Raw genomic sequence first — 26,952 nt, forward strand, 5'->3', positions numbered from 1 at the left:
GGAGCCAGAAATACCACGTTGGGTCCTTGCCTTTCCTCATGGAAGCTGCCTTGTTTTCGGCAAGTTAAGCACTGTAGACCTCACCAGTGAAATGAAGAGTGACTCCATGAACCCACCTCCAGTATTCCTTTCACTCACTCCATCTTTTATGTTGAGATAGGTAGAGAAATTCGGATTTAACTTTTAAATTTAGTTTTATTTTTCAAGTGGAAAATGTTACTGAAATGTTCTTTCCGCACTTTCCCACATCAGAAGTTTAAGATACAGGAGTGCAGAATGCTGATAGAAATCACAGATCACTGGATGAGTGAGGAGAGGGGGAATAAAAAGCCACCTAGGCAAGCTGCATCCACAGGTGTGGTAGGAGGAAGGTATTTGGGAGGCTGTTGAGAGGAAGAAGAAGAGACTTGAGTATAAAGTAGAACAGGAACTAGGATGACCTTTTGGCTCGCTGCGGGGACAGTCCGCTGAAACCTGCAGCCAGCCCTGCATTGGGTCCGTGACTGCAGGAGAGCCTTAGAGCCTTGCAGAGCAAGTTTATAATGCAAATGTCTCAGAAATATTTTGAAATTTGTATATGAGAAGATAATAATATAACAAGTCCTCATGAAAATGCAGCTCTGTCTTTAGTGACATTATATGTATACTTGCAGTAGGAAGGATATTAGGCAGTAGCAGAATTTTAGTGATGGGGCAGGTATTGGTAACAAAGCGTGGAAGTGAGGTTTTGTTTCTCATTCTTTCCTTCAACGTCTCCCCAGCAGATTGTAATGGTTAATTCATTCCCTTCCATGAAGATACACCATGCCTAGCTCCTGCACTGTTTGTGGGTTTTTATTTATTTATTAAGAAGTTTTTACTTAAATAAATTATTCATATGTAGTAAATATTTAAAATAGTTTTCCTGCCCCTTACAATATAGCTATAATATATCTAGCTTCCAATAGGCTAAAGAATCTATATCGCTGATGTCAGTTAGGGTTTCATCAATTTAAAAATTGATGGAATGACATCTTTGCTAAGAAGTCTCATTTCAGTCTTTCTCTAGCGTAACTCAGCTGTGTGAGTCTTCCCTTTCCCTAGCACGGCAAGGAGATATTGTGACTGTGACATGCCAACCCCCATTTGTGCCAGGCTCAATTTGGCTGATCTGTTTCACTAGGCAGCTGCCTTTTCCCCTTCACTGCTCAAGGTACATTCTTTCTGAGGTTTGAACTCTCAATCAAAAAGGGTGTCTTTTCCAGAGGGAGAAGGATGTTTGGTTCCAGCACAAATAAGTATCTATCCTCCCCATGTAGAACTTTCTGTACTAAAGGGAGAGATGACAGGACAGATGACAAGTTTGCAGAATCACGGTATCTTTTAGGAAAAAGATGGTTTATTACATGCCTATGGCGTTTCTGAATACACAAATGGTAACCTCAAGGTTAGAGCTACTGTGTTAATTTGAGGGATATTGTCAAATATTTTGCAGGAATTAAACAATTTTTTTTACAAGACCTCATTCTTGAATTCTGTAATTTTGATGGTATTAATCTGTATTTTACTTCTGATGTGAGAAAAAAAAACTATAGCATTCATTTTTAATTTTTAATTTTTAATTGAAATGCTATTTAATAATTATCAATTACTTATATAGACATTTTCAGATAAAACATTAAGTGCAAGGTACTGTTACAAGTGCTAGATATGTTTGCTTCCACAATCCTTACAATAATCCTATGCAGTAGAGACTATTGTTATCCCATTATGTAGAAGAGGAAATGGAGGCGCAGAGAGGTGAAGTAACTTGCCCAAGGTCACACAGCTGGGAAATTTAAACTCAGACAGTTAAAGTCCAAGATGTGCACCAATGCAACCACTATTGGTAACATGTCAGGAAAAACCTACAAGATCAACTGCAAGATTATTCTTGTTGTACTTGGTCAATAAGTGAAATAAAGTGGGCTTATTAACATTTTTTTTGTGACTTGACTTTCAGTGTCCTGGGAAAGCAGTCACCATGATGCATCAAGAACGGAAGTTCAATTTAGCTGTCATTCAGGACCCACATATGCAGGTTCTTGAACTCCGATATCGCGGTGGCATAAACATGTACGTAATGCTGCCTAAGAGTGACCTCTCCCAAGTAAGTTACCACTATCACTTATCACTATTGGGGCAGACTTTTAGAATACTGTTAGCTGTGTGTTCATCCATCAACTTTAAGATTCTGGATTGTTGGAATATTAGAAACTTAGCCACTTGTTCATTTATTTGAAAAATATTTAAGGAGTACCTACTATGTGCCAGCCATTGTCATAGATGTTGAGATTGCCTTACCTCAGTTTAGCATAATTTTAGTTAAATAGCTGTGAAATTGGAACCCTCTCAAATTTCAGCTATGGAGGGAAAAGGGCATAAGTGAAGGTCTTCCTTGTCCATGGCCACAAAAACGGTCTTTCATGCATTATCGAAATTTTGATAGACTAAGTATCTTCAGGCAGGAATGATGTGATGGAATTTTGAAGTCCTAGCTCTTTAGGAATTAAAATGTATGGTCTCACTCTGCACTGCTGTGTCTCTAGGAAAAGAGACTGCCCTGTGACTGACGTAGCAAAAACAATAGACCAGCACAGTGCAAGGGACAGATGGTGGTGGCCACGCACAGACGTCATCACTATATCTCAGATCCCAATATTCTGTCAGCCCTTCGTCTGCTTAGCCTCCCTGTGAATCTGGACACCTGAGTCCACAGCCTGCAATCCAAGAAGCTGAGATCACATCTCCCTTCTCTATTTTTCCAACCAAAAGGAATATTTATTGAGCACCTACTATGTACCAGGCTGTGTGCTGTGTGCTTCATTTATATTATCTCATTTACATGAATAGCAAGTGAAATGTCATAAAGTTGGCATTTTTAAATCTAAAGTGAGACAATATAAAATATTGGTACTCAACTAATTCGCTTGGTAATCTTTATAACAATGAGATTTTAGCACACATCAATTATTTTAACTTCAAATAACCTGCAATGATAAAAAAAGTAGCCAGATAAAACAAGTGGTAGGTAACTCAAAGGGTAGATTTGTTCTGCACTGATTGTCTGAGTTTCCTTCTTCATCAGTAGATTGCCCTAATGTGTGCATCTGACTAGTGTAAGTCTGCATATCTACACAACCCTATGTAACTAAATAATGGTAAGGAAGTTGGCTTTGCAGTAGGCTAAAGGAGAAAACAATTCTAACTCAGAATGAAAAGTTGTTACAGGTTAACCTCAAACTCGATAACTTACACACAGAAAATTTAAATTAAAATAAGTCTGATTACATACATTTAGATTCTTGGTAAGAATACAGGTAAGGTTGAATAGCTGTGTAAATCAGTTTGGGATTCCAGGGAGCCTGCATTTGATAACAAATGCCCATATGTACGATTTGTAAAGAGTGTGCATGAAAAATCTTCCCATTATAAGTTGGGACTAATCTATGGCCAGTTCTCAGGACTTGGTGAATTTACTATGTGAATCATTTGGGGGCAGCGAGGGTATTGGAGAGAGAGACATGGGCTCAGGCGCATCCCCTGACATTCTCCTGAGTTTTAGCTGTCCCGTGTGTTGAGCAGGGGAGTTGACTTGGGGCCGAGCCTCCCTGACAGTGTGGGTGACCGTGCTGGGAGATGTTTATCACCCAAGTCCTTGTGGCTAGAGCTCTGGGTTCCTTGCCTCAGGTCACCTGGGGTTCCATGGGTTTACTTCTGCAAGCTATGCAAATATGAGCATTTTCTATGTCTTTCATGATGAAGAAATGGTCAGGAAACACTGATTTAAATGACTACTGAGTTCCTTTCTCCCTCTGATGGTCTCTGATTTCCTAATTTCTTGGCCTGTCCATTGTCTCACTTTGACTATATATGTTCATGTGTGGGCAGAGAACAGAAATGCCCTGGGCCACAATTAAGGCACACCTGTCACAGCAGAACAAATTAAACATGTGATTTATTAAAGAGTAGTTGAACGATTTGTCTGAATGATTTCCCATTTCCAAGCTTTCCAGCACCCATTCACATACTTATACATACAATATCCAGGAGAGGATAATTATGGAAAACCATATATCTTTGTACTTGGGTCATCTGTTTCTTAACCCTATCATTGTAAATTGCCTTTTAAATATGCTTACAGATTGAAAAAAAACTGACCTTTCGGAACCTAATGAAATGGACCAATCCAAGACAAATGAGCTCCCAGTATGTCAAAGTGTTTCTTCCTCGGTTCAAGATAGAGAAGAATTATGAACTCAAAGGCCATTTGAAAGCGCTCGGGCTGAGCAATCTCTTCGATGAGTCCAAGGCTGACCTCTCTGGCATAGCTTCAGGAGGTCGTCTGTATCTGTCAAAACTGATGCACAAGTCCTACATAGAGGTGACCGAGGACAGCACAGAGGCAGCTTCTGTCTCAGAAAGCAACCTGGTCGAAAAGCTACTCCCCGAGTCCACGTTATTCAGAGCTGATCACCCATTCCTATTTGTCATTAAGAAGAATGACATCATCTTGTTTACTGGCAAAGTCTCTTGCCCTTGAAAATCCAATTGGTTTCTACTATGATAGTCCCAGCAACACCAAGGAATCACTACACGTGAATATAGTTTAGTTGGAAGCTCGTGGTGTTTCGTTATTTTACTTCCTTCTACCCTTGGCCAGCAGATGGTTTTGGTGCTGTGAACCTTCTCAGACACCTGGTTGATTATCCTGATCTTGCTCTTCACGTTTTTATCACCATCTGCCTCACCCATGTCTAATTTCATTGTCTTTCTATTCACACTCATTTCCACCTGTCTCTCCCATAGCCACTTGCACACACGTCTGGGCATGGCGTCTGGGAATTGTGGAGTGCTCCACAGGTAATGGCAATGTAGGAGCAGTCCTAGGCATCTTTTTTGAAACTCTATAGGTATCACAGACAGTCTAGTTTTATTGTAAATGATCTAGGAAGTAAGCCCTGCTGCTAGGAATAAGTGTGAGGGGTAACTTAATGACCTAAGAAGACATTAGAGTTGACTTTAACACATTTGATGTGAAATTAGTGTCTAATCTAAAAGTGAAAAAATATGGTTTTGGGATGGGGGGGGGGCAACCAAAATATTTCATTAATAACTTTAAATGGATGTCTTTTGGCCTTTCCTTGATGGAGACTTAATATGTACATAGTTTTTTCAAATATTAAATATCTTTTAACTGTTGCCAGTTGTTATTTACAGTACATTATTTCATATGCTGTATAGTTTACAAGTTTTTTCTCTATTTATCAGAATAAAGAAATGCAACATAACTGTACAGTGTGATTTTTCCCCTGTGATCAAATGTGAGACTACCAGCACTTTCTTTGTTTTCTAGGCCAAACAAGTAAGGAATGAAAAAGAAACAGTGCTTTTAAAATATAAATCTGATTTTGTTCAATGTTGTTAATTTATTACACATTAAAGTTACTTGTATAACTACTTAACATAGGCTGATGAGCTAATTTTAAATAGTAGGGTTTAAATTCATAAGGGGAAAGGATTAGCATATATGAATATTTATAGTAAGCCATAGGTAGCTTTATAAAACAGATTAAAAATAAATCGAGACTCAATAGACAATGCGGAACTTACTAGTAACCTATAACATGGCTCTGCGGTGCTTAGTGCCCGACCTGTCTGTCAACAAATACGGTGGAATCCATTACTATGGCATGAGTGAGTCAATATGACATGATTTGAAAGATGTAGAAAAGCCCTGGACTGCAGTAATTTGATCACTAACTTGCCACACCTGAAATGACTATGATGCCTTTCAGAGACCTTCACAGGGAGTGAATTTAACTGGTATGCAGTGGTATGTTTCTTGGGAGAAACTAATTTTTCTGATTAACTCTATTCCCACCTACTGCCATTCAAAAGCAACACACCTAGACTCGTCCTTAGGTGGTAAACATACAGGAACGGGACACAGGAGCTTGCATCCTGATGGCGACCATGCAGGCAGAAGCAAGGGTGCTCGTCTCTGCTGATCAGCTCTCTGGGAAAACCATGTGGGACTCCAAACCACTTAGGTTTGAAGCAAGCATTGGAGAGAGTGAGAAGCATGTCTGTAAGGAAATAGTACAGAAAAACTAAATACAGGCTTTCCCTATAATTTTGGTTGACTGGAACTGTCCATACAGCCACCTCATTGGTGAGGGCCCCAGCTCATGCAGAGATGGGCTACGTCGTCAAGTCAGGATCTAAGCTTAATTTGGTGGAACTTCCACAAGCTTGAAACAACTTCTGAAACTGTGGCAGTTGGAAAGAATTGATGTTTTTGGTTGAACATTTTCCGTATATATCAGGCTCAATGCTAGCAAAGGTAACAGCTGTTCAACTTCTCTCTTAACACAGAGCTTCATGCTTCTGGGGCAGGATTCATGTCTGATTTGTTTTTGTGTCTCCACTTCCCTAGGACAATAGTTAACATATGTAGGCACTCAGTACGTGTTTAGAATGAATACAGTCATTTGTCCCAAGGGTGTGACTTGGGATGGAAATGAGACCTCAGGGACCAGTTGGTATAAGTCCAAGCCATTGATATTGTAATGAATTTCTTTTTATCCAAAGATGACTTTTCATTTTTAGGGTCATGTTTCTTCAATCTGATTTAACCTGTGTGTTTCCAAAGCTCTTCTTCTCTTACTCAAAATTCTCTCTCTATACGATCTCATCTGATCACATGGCTTCAATAATAGTTGATGACACCGATCTATGTTTAACTTCATCCAAATGCACAAATGCTTCCTGATTAAGTTCTCCTGAATGTCCTAGAGGAAAACTAAACGTGTCTGAGATGAAACAAATCACTGTCCTTTGTGAGTCAGCTATACCGTCTTCTGTGCCCACTTTTGATTAAGGACAAATGCCAGTTATCTTCCTAAAACACAGATGAAACCAAGTCAATCTTCTTCGTGCACCTGAAGATACTGAGTGACAATTACTTATGTCAATTCAAAGATGGGTCAAAAACCAAAACAAAACCAGGGAAAACAATTCATATTCCATGGCTGACCAGGTATGATCTACTGCTTCTCTTCCCAGAGGTGAAATCAAGGCCATCTTGCCACTCAACAGCCTCACGTCTTCTGATCAGTTGGTCCTGGTTAGTGCCATCTCCTTCAGAGGGACCTGAAAGGTGCATTTTAGAAAGACCAAACCAAAACATTGCCTTCCAGGTTGGGTGATGTAGTCTCATGATTTAATTTGTTTTTCTCTTAAAGGTAATTCTCAAAATTTTTGCTCTTAACATATATTTAATTATTTCTGGCCTTAGGGAAGTAAACTAATTTCCAAGTGAATATCCTAGCTACATACTTAATAAAGTGCAGGTTTAGATTTACGAGACATTTTTAAAAACAATTATTGAAACTTTCTTTTAAATTTTCCATAGTACTTTTATCATAATTTGAAAGTAGACATGCTGTTTTTAACACTATAGTTGTAAAATTAAAAAGTGATGTAAAATACAGATTTTGAAAGATTTTACAGTAGGTTTGGGCTTTAGGCTAAGCTTAAACCATTATTAGGCAAATTACTAACTATAAACTGGAAATGAAATCAAGTGATGGGAACACTCCTGGAATTAAGAGGCAGGTCCTGAAACTAATAATGTAATATTGGATGTGAACAGTAATTAAAAAAAAAAAAATTAAAGAAAATATTCAGGAAAAAAACCAAACAAAAACAGGCAAGTCATTTGCAAAATGGGTGTGATCTTAAGCAAAGCAAAACTGGTGAACAAGATTCACAGTCCAAATAGAAGGTTCCAGGTACACCGTCTTTCTACCCATCAATCTCTCCAACTTCTTTTATTAGTGCCCCAAAAGTGCTAAATATCAGGCTGCCACCAAAGCAAAATATGTTATTTAATATGAAAAAATGGACCTGTATATTATACCTAAGTCCCTAAGCTATCAAATGGATTTCCTCTGTCAAATGTATTACCAACAAATGTTTGAAATTATTGGTCAATTTAAAATTTGTTATAGTCCACTGTAAAAATAAAGAGGGTGTATACTTCTCAATAAATATTTTTCATGTACAAGAAATAGTGAATGACTTTAAGGAAAAAAAATAATACTCCAGCCAAATGTGTCAGTCACATCTGGAAGTATGTAGAACTCTCATTTCAAAGAGTATTGCCATCAGATATTGAGGTCATAAAGCAAATAGTGAAATTATAGATATTTTATAGCTGTGCTTTTTTTTAAAAAAAATTAAGATTCCAAGGCCACGTTGCTGAAGATTCTGATTTGCAAGAAGTGCTTGAGTATATGTATTTTTAAATAGCCCTTGTAGGTCTGTTCGAGGATCAGCCCAGATGGGGGTCCACAGTATAAGGAAAATGGAGTAAAAGATTTTAGCAGAATTCATAGAGATACCTGAAATAGTAAACATACTCCACAGTAAACATACTTACTAGAGGAAACAGTTAATGAAACAGAATCTTTAATTTTTACAGTAAAATCGGGTCCATTTGGTTGAGATACACATTGCAGATATCTTTCACCAGTTCAATAGCATTTCAAAGAGAAAAACATAAAATATAGTTATAGTCTTAACTAAGTTCCTTAAAGTTGCCTCATTATGTAGAACTCCCTTAGCACTTTATTACATTCTTAGCTAATTTGTAACTATTTTGTCTGCAACTCAATGCTTCAGATTACTCAGATTTCACTTGAGCTGGAGAGATTTCTAAATTATATTCTTGAAAGGACCTATTGGACTTTTTTAAATGGTCATCCCGATAAGATCTTACAGTGCATATTTCTCAGCTCTTTGAAGTGAATTAACTGCTTCTGGGCATCAAAAAAGGACAGTTGAATAAAAACTATCTGGTGGCAATCATTCAGAGAAACAGTTTTGAGTATTTTTCCCAGATATTTAAAATCCAAATTGTATCTCTACTTTTAAGTGAGCTGGGGATACACTTTAGTTTACAACTAGTTCAATACCATTGCTCACGTTAAATGCTAAAAAAACAAAAACAAAAAATTATTATTATTCAACATTAAATTTACTGATATAATAAACCTAATATTAACCATTTACCTTAACTCACATGATTGATAACTTCTATCAGGTGAATCATTCCAATGATGATGGTTTATTGTAGTGAGATTATTTTTCAATTTCTACTACCTCACGGTTTAGATTTTAATAGCTTTAGGTTGGATACAGCAATTATATTTTGACAGAACTGAAAATAATATCTATAATGTGTAACCGCTGAGGAAGTATTAGTAATATTGCATTATAAAACATTTACTAGTTGCCTAGAATATTTGCATTGAGTAACTTTGCACGCCCTGTGCTATACAAGTGATGGAATGAACCCTGATAACACATTCCCAGAATCTATTGTAAATACCTTCCATTGTCTAACCTGACATCTGAGTCACCATAGTTTCCAAATGAAGTACTGCCAGAAACAGCCAAAGAGGTGCACGAAGTCCATTAATGCTGGCAGAGCCAAAGAAGTCAAAGAAAGTTGAGGGGCAAGGGCGAGTAATCAATATGTTGAAACATTTCAACTTTGGTTATTTTCATTTCAATGTGGGGATTTTTCTTCTTGTTAAATTTTTGCATCTATGCCCCTGGTCAGCTATACAGGAAGAAACCAAAACAAAACAAAACTATAATTGGGGGAAGTGGGACTCATAATGGTTTTTGTGAACTATTTTCTATAAAAATAAAATTCTGGGAGTCTAATCGTTAGGGCAAACAATGCATAGAGGCGGAGTACTAAACCAGTGTGTCTCTAATGTAAAGAAAACAAGCAAGTAACCCCTCCCCAAGGCTTTCTTTGCCAAGGACATGTTTTTGGAGGGTGTGGCAGCCAACTCGACTGAAGGAAGCCCTTTGGTCATGGAGTGCCGTCCCTGCTCTTCCCAACAAGTAGAATCCTGAAGCTTAACTGGCCATGATTTTTTATGTGGTGTCTCATGAAAAAAATGTTATTGGTTAAAAAAAGAGATATTTAAATAATTTTAGTATTTCTTTCCTAAATAAATTTACTAAATGCATGAATTTGTCCCTGAGCGAATCCATTGATTATACTTTGTGAATTCTATATTGGGTTATGTCATCAGTTACCTAATCAGGTGCCTGTTCTAGTAGTAGTACTTTTCTTCCTCTTCTAAAATTCAGATCATTTTAACTTTTTTCCTGGACTTGCACTTTAATATTGATTAGATTATGTGGGGTTGTGATTTCATCTTTACTCAAGTTCTATTCCTCAAGTTCCTCTGCCTTCTCCCTCTGAATTCTGTATCACTTCACCCCTCACAGTATCCACGTTTCCATACTACTCTCATACCATTTTCTGCCCTTCTCCACTCCTCCATCTTTATTTTTTCAGCTATGTTTACTTTCTGCTTCTCCTTTGGGGAAAGAGAAAAATGTCTGGGTTCACTAGAATGTCAATTATTTCTTGATAGACTTACCCCCCAAAGAAAAACTGAAATATTACTCAATGACGCCAAATATTACTCAATGATTACTAAATGATGCCAAACATTATGTAAGAATAAGACATTTTCTTTCCACTACAATATATTAGAATTTCATTTTAATCATAAAATCATTGCTGAACATATATAAGTAGTTTGTCATCTTTGATTAGTATACATTTTTTTAAACAGCATAGGGTCCATTTGATAGACAGAAACACAATGCAATCAGAATTGATTGTAATTTCTATTTCCTGAAAAGAGGTATAGATAAGAATGTTGCATACAGGACACACCAAGAGTGACATAAACTAACCACCACCCATGAATACATTAAATTTGTTAACACCCAAAGATAGAAATTGTAAATAGAATTCTGTGAATTTCACCTGCCTGATATAGACAAATAAAAGAAAACAGAAGACAAATCTCCACTTACTGAGAGAGAGAGAGAGAGAGAGAGAGAGAGAGAGAGAGAGAAAACTGTGTAAAACAGAAAAGAATATACCCCCCAAAAATAATTAAAAAATAATAAAGAAAATTTGGAAATCTAAATACCATTTAGAATTACTCCTAACAAACATGAGTTTTGAAGATGAATGCTTAAACAAACTAACAAACAAACAAACAAACAAACAATGGCTTTGGTAGATAGCATGGATTAAAGAAAAATGCCTTTACTTCAAATAAAAAAGATATGCTTCAAAAGAATCTGGAATGTGTGTGGAATACACACCAACAGGGAAAAATAACCATGGAGTTATATAATAACATGAATAGTAGGTGAACCAAATCCTTATTTCGCATTTGATAAACATATTTCATTTCTATTCATCAACATTTATATCTTTACATGCCTCATCTTGTATAGAGCTTACTCGCTCCCTTAATGTGTAGTTACATTTAGATCTATATATGAATCAATGAGAGTATTTGAGAAGTTAGTAAGTCAGTCAGCCACCACCTGTTGTTTGAGCTTCTGTAGGAAACATGGCGCCATCCAAAGATTTCTCCATCTTCAACATAGCAGCAAGGAGACTTCATTGCAGGCGAAACTGAAACTCCCTCACACAGCTGTCATTCCAGGGAGGAACGCCTGAGGGCTGTTCTATGTGCAACCCTGTTCTTGTAGCTATGCGCTGGGCTATTGTGTCTCTATCTTAAGAAAAATATGGCATAAGATGAAAGATAAAATTTGAAACAAAATATTTTATGAATGAATCTCTTTGATCTTGATTAAAAAATTGAGGACAAGAAATGAGGGGAGGATATCTGCCAAAACAACAAGTAAATTATTAATCAACACTAAAAATAGCTTCACTTACCACTGCCTTAGACCAAGACGTCTGGATGCCCAAAGGACCAGGAGTAAGCAGTTGTAATTAATTTTATGGCAGCAATTAAAATTTCAGAGCGAAAGATTATACATTTCTATATGGAGAATAATATTGTCTGAAAAACAAAATTCAAATGTTTTTCTAAGTTGCTGTTTGGAAACAAGTATTCTACTTAGGAAATTGTTTCTAAAACAGAGAACCATAAAAGCTATGGACTGTAACTTGTGTAATCTCACATTTTCCCTGGGGCAACATAGAAGTTTCTAAAAAAAGAACCATCCCTCCACCCTGTGACTATCCTACAGAATTTTAACAACCCATGACATGCAATTTACCATCACCCTGATGAGTAATTTTAATATAAGCAACAGAATTGAAGAGTAAGCAATAACAATAATAAAGAGTAAAACAAAAATAAGAGAAATGGTATTTGTTTGCCTCCAATTTTAATGAATAATTTTATCTGGGTCATGATTTGCTTACATCAGAGGCTGGCACTAGTGTTTCTAAAACTGTGCAGGACTTTTGATCTACGAAGAAATAAAATGAGAAGGTTGAAATGAGGCAAATGCCTTGAATTCATACAGCTCTCCTGAAGAACTGAAAACTCTTTCCTGCGGTGGCCTCACAGCTTCCTTTTCGTGACACGTGGCACTTTCTCTTTAAAGAAACAACCATGGCATATGAGTTTAACTTCTAAACTGACCAGTTATTTAAGTTATAATGTTCTTTTATGTTACAACTGTATGTGAATTAATATAATACGAGCTAATAAAGTGAGGAAATGTATTTAAAACTGTATTAGTATTTCCTTTAGCATACAGATTTTACAGATAAGTCAGAGTTTACTCCGCATAGCTCTCTTTCGCAACAAGCTTCATAGAATCTATAAATAAGAATTCATATACTCAATCTTGTTATAGTATACATTATTATAATATATTACAAATTTATTATTTAATAAGTACTATAATCTTATTGCTATATATTTTGCTGAACTAGTAAGGGAATTGGGTGGGGCTATTCATGTGTATAAACAAGAAGAAACAGTGGGGAAAATCCAGTGAAATTTTTTTCTCAAAGTAGTTTTTCCATCAAGACTGTGCTTAAGGTAGTTATTTCCTTGTAATACGGATGGCCACTTCCACTTTCACGGTGGCCATACTTTTTTCTCAGTGTGAAAATTCATTTCAGTTACAGCTCATATGCCACTTTTAGAAAATACAGTGGTTGGGATGAGAGAAAGAATTTTCAAGTACTTGATACAAATGTTGTAGTCCCATTTTTAATTATAGCTTTCAAATATTTATCATCCAGTAACTTGAAGTGGGCACAGCTGCCCATCAACACACTCTAGAATCAGACAAGATTAGAGAGAATTAGTAAATATGAATGTCAGCACCGAATAAAGACTGACGTCACTTTAATAAAGACTATGATGTCACATAGTCTCTAGATAAGAATAGGAAAGGAAATTATGCCAGAATGTGCACATACTTTCCTTTTCATGTGGGACACAAACAAAAGCTTTTGTTTGTTTGTTTAATATTCTTAGGCTCAAAGAATGAACTGGCAGAGCCCTTGGATCTCGAAAGTGCATTCCTGAGGGAATTCTTCAGTGAACTTGAGCCTGAGGATTTTTCAGTTACCAAATCATTAGAAAAGACCCATCTGTAGGATGGTGGATAGAAATATGAATACAGAATAAAATAAAATTTTTTTTCTTTTTCAGTGATAGCAAAAAGATACAATGATTTCATTTTAATGAATGGCAATATGTTTTGCTCCAAGAGTTTCCCTGAATTAAATATTACATGCCACACATTCATGAAGCAAAGTGCTTAAACTGGCAAACCCACACTTAGCATAAATATACATGTACATAGGTTCTATGAGAGCCTGACTGAGAATTAACTGATCTAAATTTCAGTGATTTCCAGGGGTGGGAACAGGGGTGCGGCCGAGGGAGAAATATTAATATTGAATAAAATCACATGGAATTTTATTGTCTTCATCTTTTGAAGTCCATCCCTGAATTCTAGTAGGTTCACCTGCTTCCAGTGGCTGTAGCTGCCTGAATGTGGCTTCCACATCTGGGGGTTCGAGAGCCCTGTCAACACTGAGCGCATGCCTTCTTCAAACACAGTGTTTTCTCCTTTGGGTACACTAGGAATCGTCTAACCACGCTTACCAGTCATTCTTTCAATAGCTGCTTGTTTCTATTATACCTGTTGGGTGCCAGGCCCAGGGCTGGGTACTGGATAAACAGTGAGAACTAAAGAGACCCAGCTCCTGCCCTCACGGAGCTTATAAACTTTTAACGAGCAATTACAGGTGTGTGTATACAGTTATTCCATTTTGATGAGCACTATGAAGGGAAAGTGTAGTGTGTAAGGAGAGAAACCAATGGGAGAATCTTCTCAGAGTGAATTCCTGGAGAAAGCCTCTCTGAGAAACATAAATGAATCAGAAACGGAACCCTAATTTGAGTGGATATCAGAATTCTGCCTGGACAGTGTGGATATTACCATAAAATCGCTTTCCCTGTGTGCCAAAGGAGCTGTGCATAGCAAATGACTGACCATATTAATCAGCTCGTCTGAAGGTTCTGTGGTTGTTGGAAGATTACGGTGCACCTCCTTCCTTCGGGTAAGTCACTGCAGACAATCAGTGCCCAAACTAACACCACCGATGGACATGACTGGGCAAGCTGCATGTCTCATGTGGAGCGTTTGTAAATGGCTGAAGGGTCAGGAGTTTGAACATCTCATTTTATGTTTTAAAATTTAAGTCTGCTCACCTCAAAGAATGAAGAAAGAGGGTCCAAGGCATTGTCCTCTGTGTTAAAAATACACTTGTATGTACACTGGAGTCCTTCAAAAGCATTGGAGCTGAAGAAAAATTTTACCATTGTCAGTAATGGTCAAAATAAAAGACAAAAACTTTCTTCCTTATTTTTCAACTGCCATTGCTGACGCAAAAACTCTTCCCCCTCCCCTTTTGTTTTTGAAGTTTCAAAATTGTAAAATGAACATCTGCATACTCTTCATCCAAATTCACCAATGTTAACATTTTGTTACATATGTGTTTTATCTATCACCTATTTGTCTATCTCTCTATCTCGATCTATCTATCTATCATCTATCTATCTATCTATCTATCTATCTATCTATCTATCTATCTATCTATCTATCTATATCAATCTATCTAATCTACTATCTATCTATATGCTTCCTGAACAATTTGAATGTAAGTTGCAGATACCGTGATACTTTGCCTTAAATTCTTTAATGTGTCCCCAAATAAGGACATTTTCCTTAGTACTATAGTACCATTATCACACTTGAGAAAATTAGCCTTAATCAAATGTATCATATTTGGTATCATCCATGGTAATATTTACATTTTCTCAATTGCTCTATAATGTCATTTATAGCTATTGTGGATTCGGGGAATCCAGGATCCAGTGAAGGATGTCTTCATTTCTTAGCTTTTTCATTGGACATAGAAAATTAATTGATATGATATAGATCACGTATCATATATGCGTATATATTCATGTGTTTACACTGCTATCTGCAAGTCAAATACAGCCATGCCAGGTTCTTCCTCACTTTGCCCCATTTCCTATTTGTAGACGCCCTACTCCCATAGTAGAAAGACCTGGTTCTCCAAAATATATTTACTCACTTCCTGCAATACATGCCACAAAATATTTTAGAATCAATGTGGAACTCTTTTTAGCAGGTTGAAGATTACTTGGGAGGTGACGTTTCATGAGTTCTTGCTGACCCCTAGTGTTTTCTTTGTTTCATCTGTAGTTTTCAAATGGTTCTCCAAAAAAGGGTGGCCTGTTCTACATCAGGTTTTGTCACCCTCAGCACTGTTGACATTTTGTGCCAGATGATTCTTTGTTGTGATGGGCTATCCTGCACATTAAAAGGTATATAGATACATAGCAATATCCATTGCCTCCACCCACTAAGTGCAAATAGCACCACTTCCTCCCAAGTTGTGACTGTCAAAAATGTCTCAGACATTGCTAACGTCCCTTGGGTTGAGAACCAATGCTCTGCCTGGACATGTAGTAGAAACGAATGCTATTCCAAATGCTTTCTAAGCATAAATATCTAACTTTCTGATAACAAGCAGGAGGTATTTCTAAAAAAATTCAGTTTAGTTCATTTAATGGTATTTTCCAAAGTTCCCAGGACTGAAGTTTGATGAATTGCTAGGCAATTTTCCAATAGAATAATGTTAAAATATAATCCACTGTAGAGTATGAATATGCCCTGAATGTACCATTTCCCCATTAAGATTAGACTCAGAGAATTTTTGCTTTGAATTACCCCTTTCGCTGCTTCCTTCTAATAGCCCGAACAGGAGTCAGGGGTAACCCCTTTTTCAGTCTGGCCCAGTGGTCTCGTACAGGGAGACGGTGGGAGTCAGAAACTCATACCCTCAGGAATATTTCCCCATTTTCAGGTGCTTGGATTCTACCTCTGAATCACTTTTGCAAAGCTTTAAAAAAAACTTTTCCTATTAAATTTTATATTTTTGGATTTGATATGCCCTGAATGTATTATACAAACTTTTCCTTTTAGATTTTTGTCTTCTACAAATTCAAACAACTCATCATCAAGGTCTTCTATGAAGTCATTAAATAATGTATCTAATGACTCTTTTCCTTGGGTGTGATATGAGGAGCCCTTAAAAACCCTGTGGCTCCAAATTTCAGCCAAAGCTGAAAATTGCTTGTATTAGGGAACTATACCTCTGGGTTAAGGCCTGGGAAGCCTTGTTAAAATAAAGATGTAACATCCTGCAGTGGTAATCAAAGTATTGAAGGCAACAAGACCAGGGCTTGAAGCCATGGGGATTTGGAGCCTTAATTTTTCTCTCTGGCTCTCTGCTTCTTCCCCAGTGAAAACAGGAAAACTAGCATCAGCTTCAGAGAGTTGTAAGGATGAATATGATGGCATATATAAATGCACCTAGAACAGTTCCACGCACATAGTAGACCCTCAATAAATTATTGCTCTTGATTAAATTCTTCCAACATTCACTTTGACAGAAAATAACCTGAATATCTAGGGGTGTCTGTTTTTCCCGAAGTGCTTCTGGCTTAAAATCTTCATGGAACCAGACGTTCCTAATTTAAGATCTCTTTTGGACTCCTCTAATAGGTTCACCTCTCATCAAATGGTAACTGTCACCATTCTCAGTCAGAAGACTATTCTTTTGGGTATTGGGGAGGCTCTTATACTAAACCACACCGATTTCTGGTTTGATGCAAATTAAATACACACACACACACACACACACACACACACACACACACACACACACACACACTTCTCCCAATATATCCTAGGGCTACTTCACACAGTGAAGATGAGCCAGTGTATTGACCAGCTTCTTCAATTATTTTTATGGAATAAGCCTGACCCCTAGAGGACAGGCATTGCATGAAAACCAGCAAGAGCCAATGTCAACTACTAGTAAGTTATGGAGTATTCAGGAGGTACACGGAGTCAGACAGATGCTGGGGTTGGCATGGTGTGAGTGTAGGATCTTAATTCTGAACCAACTAGCTTGAACAGAATTTCATAGCTCCTTGATCTCAAAAGTATACAGTTTTTACAACCTTATGGATGTATGTTACATATAATAAACTGCCCGTATTTAAAATGAACCATTTGGCCGGTTTGACAGTTTTGCACACACCAGCATAATCAAAAAGAGACATTCCCTCATCTGCTTTTGAAATCCACCCTGCCTCCATCGCTATCCTCAGACAACCACTAAGCTGCTTTCTGTTACTATAGATGAGTTTGCATTTTCTAGAATTTTTTTCATAAATGGCAGGATATAACATGTACTCTATTATATTTGGCTTCTTTTATTTAGCCTAATGATTTTGAGTGTGTGTGCGTGTGTGTGTGTCAGTGATTTGTTCCTTTTTATTGCCCCGTAGTATTTCATTGTGTGGACGTACCACATCTTGTCTAACTTGAGGTAGATCATAGATCTTAGTAAGAGTTAAAACTTTTAGAAGAAAATATGGGAGAAAAATATTGTGATCTTTTGATCAGCAATGCTTTCTTAGAATATCAAAAGAATAGATGATAAATGAAAAAAAGATAATTGGACTTTATCAAAGTTAAAACATTTGCTCTTTGAAAGAAGCTGTTAAGAAAACAAAAGGCAAATCACAGGTTGGGAGCAAATACTTATATGCATATATCAGATGAGGGACTTGTATTCAAAATAATAATGAACTCAAAGACAAAGTGTCATGCAGGGTCTCTGGTCCTGTTCCCCGCACCAGAACGCAGGATATGGTAAGGCCAAAAAGGAACACCAACAGAGCCATAGATAGGGGAGTGTGGGGACAGAGCCAGGAGTACAGTTTCCAGGCTCTTGGCCTCATGTGGAAAGGTGCTGGGGCAAGTAGTAAATGGCCATCAACTGTGATTGGATGGCCATCAGCTGTGGCTAGTTGGCCGTCAGCTGTAACCAGCGAGTTATTGGCCACTGATATAACTGCCGTGGCTACGCTAGCAGAAAATGGGGGCTAGCAAGAAGATGGTGGCTGAGCTAGCAAGAGAAGATTGCAGTTAGCACGGCAGATTGCAGCTAGCAAGTGAGGTTGGTTGGCAGAGAAGCGGATGGCAGGTTGCAGATAGTGTGGCTCCTGCTTCCTGTGTCTCCAAACCAGCCGCCAGTGAGAGTATAGTGGTATGGCTCCCCTATCTATGGCTCCATTGGTATTCCTTTTTGGCCTCACCATGTCCTGTGTTCTTGTGCGGGGAGTGGGACCAGAGACCCCGCATGATGCCCCGCGTGACAGGGAGTCATACCACTATATTCTTGCTGGCAGCTGGGTTGGAGATACAGGAAGCAGGAGCCACACAATACTCAATTCGCCATCTGCTTCTCTGCCAACCAAGCAACCAAGCAACCAACCAACCCCTTGCTAACTGCAATCCCCGCTTGCTAGTTCAGCAGTTATGTCGGTGGCCAATGGTTAACTGGTTACAGCTAATGGCCAATTAGTCACAGCTGATGGCCATCTACTACCAAGCCAGCACCTTTCTACGTAAGGCTGAGCCTGGAAACTGCTCTCTGGGACTCTGTCCCCACACAAAATTTCATTTTTTTAAAAAATTGGCAAAACATTTGAGCAGACACTTCACAAATGAATATATACAATTGGCCAAAAAGCACATGAAAAGATGCTAAACATTTTTTTTTTAATCAGGAAAGTAATAAATGTATAGTTTAATGCCTCTGGAATTGGGTTATATTTTACAATTGATGAACTTGCAATCAGTGGGCTCCTTTTCATGTAAAGTTTTAGAAGCTAGTATTTATTGAGTATTAAGGTTTGGCAATGTTCTAAGCATTTTGCATGCATTGTTTAATTTAATCTTTACCAAACCCTGTGAAGGAGGTACCATATTTCAACCTATCTTCACTATGTTATTATTGTTATTAATTTAATCAAAGTGTAGTCTTTTCACTAAAAAAATACTATCTATATATAAGTACAAAAATAGGGGAGGACAAATGAGAAGATTATTTCAGCCATACATTAATGGATGAGGACTGTGGGGTGTGGGGAGGAGGAAGAAAGAGATGACATGATTTCTGGAGGGTTCACAGAGAAAGTGCTGGAATGGACATGCAAAGAATGAGGGGGACAGCATTGGGTAGCTGGAGAGCTTGATTCAGTACCATAAAAATAATTCCGTTGAATTGAATTCACCCAACATTCACTGAATGCCTGCTTTACTCAAAGCAAAGGTAAAGATGACTTACCGTAAAACACAGCCAATAGAACAAGACGGACATGTAAAGCACTACCTGTTTGAATTTGAGGTGAAGGAACCAGGTGTGTGTGAAGAAAGGTTTGGGGAAGTTCTCGTCCCAGGAAAGAGTCATATCAAGAATACGGAGAAGATGACGTCATAAAAGTGGCGACCTGAGGTGAGCCTCTTGAAATCTCCCCTGGAATTTACAACAAGGGAACAACTATAACTCCACAAAGGACTCCCTGCACAGCAGACAGGCAAGACTAAGAAGCGCACTACTGAAATCACCTAAAGGTGGGCAAATTGCACGAATGGGTGAGGAGGGAAGGAAGAAGTGCGGAGATGGGGCCGTGGGGGTGCAGGACGCAGACCTAGCTCAGTGCTCCGAGCTTGCTGCATCCCAGAACTGCAGGAGAGGGAAAGGGAAGAACTCAGACTGCTGGGGCTCCGCACAGACTTCAGTGTGAAAAAGGTAACAAGAGACAAAGATGGACATTTCATAATGGTAAAGGGGGCTATACAACAAGAAGACATAACAGTCATCAATATTTATGCCCCCAATCAGGGAACACCAAAATATACCAAGCAACTACTAACAGAACTAAAGGGAGAAATTGATGAAAACACAATTATAGTAGGGGACCTAAATACATCATTGACAGCTATGGATAGATCATCCAAACAGAAAATAAATAAAGAAATAGCAGCCCTAAATGACACATTAGATTAAATGGACATAATTGACATTTATAGAGCACTTCATCCTAAAACATCAGACTATACATTTTTTTTGTAGTGTACATGGAACATTCTCCAGGACAGACCATATATTGCAACATAAAACTAGCCTCAGCAAATTTAAGAAGATTGAAATCATACCAAGCATATTCTCTGATCACAAGGCTTTGAAATTGGATATCAACTGCAAAAATAAAGCAGGAAAAACCACAAATACGTGGAGATTAAACAACATACTTTTATAGAATGATCGGGTCAAAGAAGAAATAAGAGGAGAGATCAAAAGATACATAGAAACAAATGACAATGAGAAAACATCTTACCAAAATTTTTGGGATGCAGAAAAGGAGTTTTGAGAGCGAAATTTATATCATTACAGTCCAATCTCAAGAAACAAGAAAAATCCCAAATAAATAATGTCATGTTATGCCTTAAAGAACTAGAAAAAAAAGAACAAATGAAACCCAAGATCAGTAGAAGAAAGGAAATAATAAAAATCAGAGCAGAACTAAATGAAATAGAGAACAAAAAGACTAGAAAAAAAATTAATGTGACAAAGAGCTGGTTCTTTGAAAGAGTTAATAAAATTTACAAACCCTTGGCTAGACTCACTAAGATAAAAAAAAAAAGAAAAGACACTAATAAACAAAATCAGAAATGAGAGAGGGGAAGTTATCACGGATGACACAGAAATACAAAGGATCATCCAAGAATACTATGAAGGACTATATGCCACCAAATTCAATAACCTAGAAGAAATGGACAAGTTTTTAGGAACATATAGCCTTCCTAGGCTGAATCACGAAGAATTGGAAAATCTAAATAGACCAATCACCAGTAAGGAAATTGAATCAGTCATCTGAAACCTTCCCAAAAGTCTGGGACCAAATGGCTTCACTAGTGAATTCTATCAAACCTTCAAAGAGGATCTAATACCTGTCCTGATCAAATGGTTCCAAAATATTGAAGAAGAGACAATACTCCCTAGCTCATTTTATGAGGCCAACATTACCCTGATACCAAAACCTGGTAAGGATAACACAAAAAAGAAAACTACAGACCAACATCTCTGATGAATACACATGCAAAAATCCTAAACAAAATTCTAGCAAATCGAATGCAACAATGCATTAAAAAGATTATTTATCACAACCAAGTGGGGTTCATCCCAGGGGCACAAGGATGGTTCAACATACGGAAATCCATCAATGTGATACATCACATAAACAAAATAAAGGACAAATATCATATGATTATGTCAAATGATGTAGAAAAAGCATTTGACAAGATACAACATCCATTTATAATTAAAACACTTAATAAAATAGGTATAGAGGAAAATAACATAATAAAGGCCATACACAACAAACTCTCAGCTAATGTCATAATTAATGGTGAAAACTGAAGCCCTTTGCACTATGTTCAGGAACATGACAGGGTTGTCCCCTATCACCTCTGCTTTTCAACATAGTGCGGAAGTCTTTGCCAGAGCAATCAGGCAAGAGAAAGAAATAAAAGGCATCCAAATTGGGAATGAAGAAGTTAAATTGTCACTCTTTGCAGATGACATGATGCTATACATAGAAAACCCTAAAGACTCCACCAAAAAGCTATTAGAAACAATCAATGAATACAGTAAAGTTGCGGGCTACAAAATCAACGTACAAAAGTCCATTGCATTCCTATATACTAACAGTGAAATCTCAGGAAAGGAAATAAAAAAACAAAACAATTCCTTTTGCAATTGCAGCAAAAAGAATAAAATACCTAGGAATAAACTTAACCAAGGTTGTGAAAGACCTATATGCTGAAAACTATAAGACATTTTTTTAAAATTAGTTTCAGGTGCACAAGACAAAGTCCTACTTAGACGTTTATCTTTTGTTTATCTTTTATATCCTTCACACTGTGTGAACCCCCCTCCCCCCAACCACTATCCCTCTGACATCGCACAGAGCTATTACATTTCCACTATAAGACATTTTAAAAAGAAATTGAAGAAGACACAAAGAAATGGAAAGACATTCCATGCTCACGAATTGGAAGAATCAATGTAGTTAAATGGCCATATTACTCAAAGCAATATACAGATTTAATGCAATCCCCATCAAAATCCCAATGGCATTTTAAAAAAAAGATTTTATTGGGGAAGGGGAACAAGACTTTATTGGGGAACAGTGTGTACTTCCAGGCCTTTTTTCCAAGTCAAGTTGCTGTCCTTTCAGTCTTAGCTGTGGGTGGGGGGGAGGGCGCAGCTCAGCTCCAGGTCCAGTTGCCGTTGCTAGTTGCAGCGGGTGCAGCCCACCATCCCTTGCAGGACTCGAACTGGCAACCTTGTGGTTGAGAGGATGCACTTCAACCAACTGAGCCATCCAGGAGCTCGGCGGCAGCTCAGCTCAAGGTGCCATGTTCAATCTTAGTTGCAGGGGGCAGTGCCCACCATCCCTTGTGGGACTCAAGGAATTAAACTGGCAACCTTGTGGTTGAGAGCCCACTGGCCCATGTGGGAATCGAACAGGCAGCCTTTGGAGTTAGGAGCATGGAACTCTAACCACCTGAGCCACCGGGCCAGCCCCGCAATGGCATTTTTAAAGAAATAGAACAAAAAATCGTCAGATTTGTATGGAACCACAAAAGACCTGAATAATCAAAGCAAGCCTAAGAAAAAAGAACAATGCTGGAGCTATCACACTCCCTGACTTTAGCTTGTACTACAGGGCAACAATAATCAAAACAGCATGGTATTGGCAGAAAAACAGAGACACAGACCAGTGGAATAGAATTGAGAACCCAGAAATAAACCTACATAAATATGGACAGATAATTTTTGACAAAGAAGCAAAAAACATACAATGGAGAAAAGATAGCCTTTTCAATAAATGGTGCTGGGAGAATTGGATAGCCATGTGCAAAAGAATGAAATTGGACTGCTATCTGTCACCATGTACCAAAACTAATTCAAAATGGATCAAAGACCTAAACATAAGACCTGAGACAATAAACTGCATAGAAGAAAACATAGGTACTAAACTTATGGACCTTGGGTTCAAAGAGCATTTTATGAATTTGACTCCAAAGGCAAGGGAAGTAGAAGCTAAAATAAATGAATGGGACTATATGAAACTTAAAAGCTTCTGCATAGCTAAAGAAACCATTGACAAAATAAAGAGGCAACCAACTGAATGGGAGAAGATTTTTGCAAACAGTGCCTCTGATAAGGGGCTAATATCCAAAATATACAAGGAACTCATGCAACTCAACAACAACAAAACAAACAACCCAATTGAAAAATGGGCAGAGGACCTGAAGAGACATTTCTCCAAAGAGGACATACAAATGGCAAATAGACATATGAAAAAATGCTCAACATCACTAACCATCAGAGAAATGCAAATAAAAACCACAATGAGATATCACCTCACCCCAGTCAGAATGGCTATCATCAATAAGACAAATAGTAACAAGTGTTGGAGAGGCTGTGGAGAAAAAGGAACCCTCATACACTGTTGGTGGGAATGCAGACTGGTGCAGCCGTTATGGAAGGCAGTATGGAGGTTCCTCAAAAAATTAAGAATAGTATTAATATATGACCCAGCAATCACTCTCCTGGGTATCTACCCCAAAAATCTGAAAACATTTATCCATAAAGACATGTGTGCTCCAATGTTCATTGCAGCTTCATTTATGGTGGCCAAGACATGGAAACAACCAAAATGTCCTTCGATAGATGAATGGATAAAGAAGTTGTGGTATATATACACAATGGAATACTATTTGGCAGTAAGAAAAGATGAAATAGTGCCGTTTGTGACAACATGGATGGATCTTGAGATTATAAAGTCAAGCGAAATAAGTCAGACAGAAAAAGCAGAGAACCATATGATTTCACTGATATGTGGTATATAAAACTGAAAACAACAAAAGAACAAGACAAACAAATGAAGGAAAAAAAACTCATAGACACAGACTATGGGTTCCCAGAGGGTAAAGGGGAAGGGGAGCTATAGAAGAGGGTAAATGGGGTCTAATATATGGTGATGGAAAGAGAACTGACTCTGGGTGGTGAACACACAATGTGAGATAAAGACAATGTATTACAGAATTGTACACCTAAAATCTATGTAACTTTACTAACAATTGTCACCCCATTGTTAGATGGGAAAGTGTTTATCACACACACACACAAAAAAAGCAGAAAAGGAAATTTAAGAATTGCCAAATCCAAAGGAGGTCAAAAGCATTGATGAAAACTGGGATCTGAAACCAGAAATTGGAAGTCAGGCAGGTATAAACAAGTTTCAAAAACATAGGAGTTAACTGTGTGGAATGGGGCAATGAAGAAAGAGAGGCCAGGATTTTGCACAGCTGTGTGCGCTCATGGGTGAGTTTTATAACAGTAACAGTAATTTTTAATTAATACGAGTATACTGTAAATCCTCATTTTAAATTGAATTAAAAAACTTTAATGATTTATTGAATTAAATGCATAAATTAAATTAAATCAATGAATTAATAATGCATGAGTGTTCACAATCTCCCCCACCCTTGCTTACCTCTATTCCCTTTGCTTCTATTATGTGGGGATGTTTCTTGCTTCATGGATTAGCCTCGAGGCAGGAGAAGATGAGTAACACATAAACTGGAAATGGAAAGAAGCCAGGAAGCAAATTAACCGATACAATGAAGAGCTGATTAAAAGAAGAGAAGGCGAGAGGCAGGATGAATTGCTGTAGCATGAGGGGTCCTGGATGAATGAGAGGGAATGTGAAGGTAGAGAACAAGAGCGTGGGAGGAGAAAAGGCAAGAGCTAGAGCAAGACACTGGGCAGGGCCCGTGCTGAGAGAGTTGGAAAAGAGTCGCAAAGAGATTTACCAGGTGGTGTTGTGTATGTGTTCGCAACTGGAAGCCCTTTCATGTTCTTCCAAGAGATGGAAGTGAAGGGTGGAATTTTTGATTATTCCTGGTCACTGTGCTGTCTAGACAAAGTGCACTGTAGGCCACACGTTTCTGTTGGTTTTAAGTGTAGAACTTGGGAGGGCTTTACCTGGATGGAACCTTGAAGAGTGGATACCAGGAAAGACCCAGAGACAGAAAAAGCTAACTTTAGGCTTCAGAAGGAAAAATTTTCAAAATAACTGGAGTTTCCCAATTGATGGTAATCCATTCATGATGGAGAAACAACTTTCCTGCATCCTTATCATAGTCACAAGGGTCATGGCATAGCTTCAGGTATAAGTAAGTACAACAAAAATTGGAAATGCAAGTGTTTCTGTTAGGGAGTCCCGCTTTATTCAAGGTTTGATTATTTAAAAGCCCATCACCAGATCTGACCACGTTATTAATTACTTCAGGATGCATTTTTTTTCTCCCTAATACGTGCTTAATCATATTGGAAGCAAGAAGTGTTGGTTTTTGTTGCCACACTAACAAGGTTTTATAGTCTATTCCAAAAGCATGAAGGAATAGTCAGAAATGGACTTTGAATGGGCCAATGCTACAATAAACCATTACACGGGAAAACTGAGATCAGCAGATGCAGACAGCGATGCAAAATGTGAATCAGAGAGATGCCCTGCCACCCATGTGTATAGGAGAGTGTGTAGGGCGAACATTCTTTGTCATTGATTTCACTCCTTTGAAATCCAAAATCAGGTGCTTCAAACCTCTCCCGAGGGATGGGAATTGCTACTTGGCCAAAGTAATATTTATTTTGCCTTTTTATGTTTGTGTTCTATTGTCAACTGCATCTGGAATTCTATTATTTTGTATTGTGTCCACATGGGCCATGATACATGTTCACTTTCTCTTCCATTTCCTATCATGTTATGCAATGATTCGAAGGAACCATGCAAAACAAGATTTTGTGAACATTTTCTTCTCAATGTTCCATGTAAATTCATTGTCCTTAGAATGATGATGCTTCATACCGCATGTGTGTGTGCTAGGCCTGTTTTCCAAAAAATATTGCAAGAATACTGTGTGCTGCCAGGTTGGCACATGACACAGCAGCTCTGAGATGTGCTATTATTACAAATACGCAGGAAATGGGTTCGGCGTGTGGAGTGACCTTCCTGTTTTATCTCATGATTAGAAAGATACATTATCAGAGAGAAGTGCCGAGTCAGCAGCTTGGCGTAGATGTGGCGATTACTAAATGTTCTGGTGTTCTTTCCTGAAGCAGGGGTCAAGGGTGGGGCAAAAGGTTCAAGGGTTGGCGTGCCAATACAGATCTATGTCAAAAGAGTGGGATCTGGGGACACTTGTTGCTGAAATGTCTGTACTTTCTACAGATTGCCAAATAGTATTTGGGTGGTTGAAGGTGAGGGAGCGCTTGGGCCAGCTCTGCATGGGCAGGCACTCAGGGAGATGAGGGTGCAGGTTCTGCCATGATCAGAAAATCGGGTAAGGTTTCAAATCAACCCTATCAGGAAATTTGATTCAATCATTCAATAAGTCATTCAGCTTGTCAAAAGATAAAAGTACAATTTAGTAAGGAGTTCGATGTCTTTCGTTCGAGGAAAAGCAACCCATGGATGGGGGGCAGGGTGCAGTGCCTCCAAGCGG

General features: G+C 38.0%; 1 protein-coding gene and 1 long non-coding RNA gene across 21 annotated transcripts in view; one reads left to right on the forward strand and one right to left on the reverse strand.

Moving 5' to 3' along the window:
- Nucleotides 1–5,309, forward strand: part of SERPINB7 (serpin family B member 7) — a 45,618-nt gene extending 40,309 nt beyond the window's left edge. Inside the window, exons 7-8 of one of the 2 annotated variants that reach the window (XM_019729335.3) lie at nt 1,982–2,128; nt 4,163–5,309. In XM_019729335.3, the coding sequence (XP_019584894.2) occupies nt 1,982–2,128; nt 4,163–4,561 (546 nt within the window). In that variant the 3' untranslated portion in view covers nt 4,562–5,309. The remainder of the gene's footprint in view (nt 1–1,981; nt 2,129–4,162) is intronic. The other variant, XM_088798033.1, reaches the window with a different exon arrangement.
- Nucleotides 5,310–8,471: 3,162 nt separating this feature from the next.
- The window catches only part of LOC109446190 (uncharacterized), a 66,473-nt gene continuing 47,992 nt past the window's right edge, over nt 8,472–26,952 (reverse strand). For 13 of the 19 annotated variants that reach the window (XR_016021203.1, XR_016021205.1, XR_016021206.1 and 10 more), the window contains 4 exons: nt 24,942–25,027; nt 14,634–14,724; nt 11,822–11,948; nt 8,472–11,655 (listed from right to left, as the gene is read on the reverse strand). This is a non-coding gene — a long non-coding RNA (uncharacterized LOC109446190). Of the gene's footprint in view, nt 11,656–11,821; nt 11,949–14,633; nt 14,725–19,702; nt 19,847–24,941; nt 25,028–26,952 lie in introns of all 19 variants that reach the window. The other 6 variants (XR_016021207.1, XR_016021200.1, XR_016021198.1 and 3 more) reach the window with 3 other exon arrangements.

This window comes from Rhinolophus sinicus, chromosome 4 (assembly GCF_057876585.1).
Source record: "Rhinolophus sinicus isolate RSI-liver-muscle chromosome 4, RSI-T2T, whole genome shotgun sequence".
NCBI classification, from domain to species: Eukaryota; Metazoa; Chordata; class Mammalia; order Chiroptera; family Rhinolophidae; genus Rhinolophus; species Rhinolophus sinicus.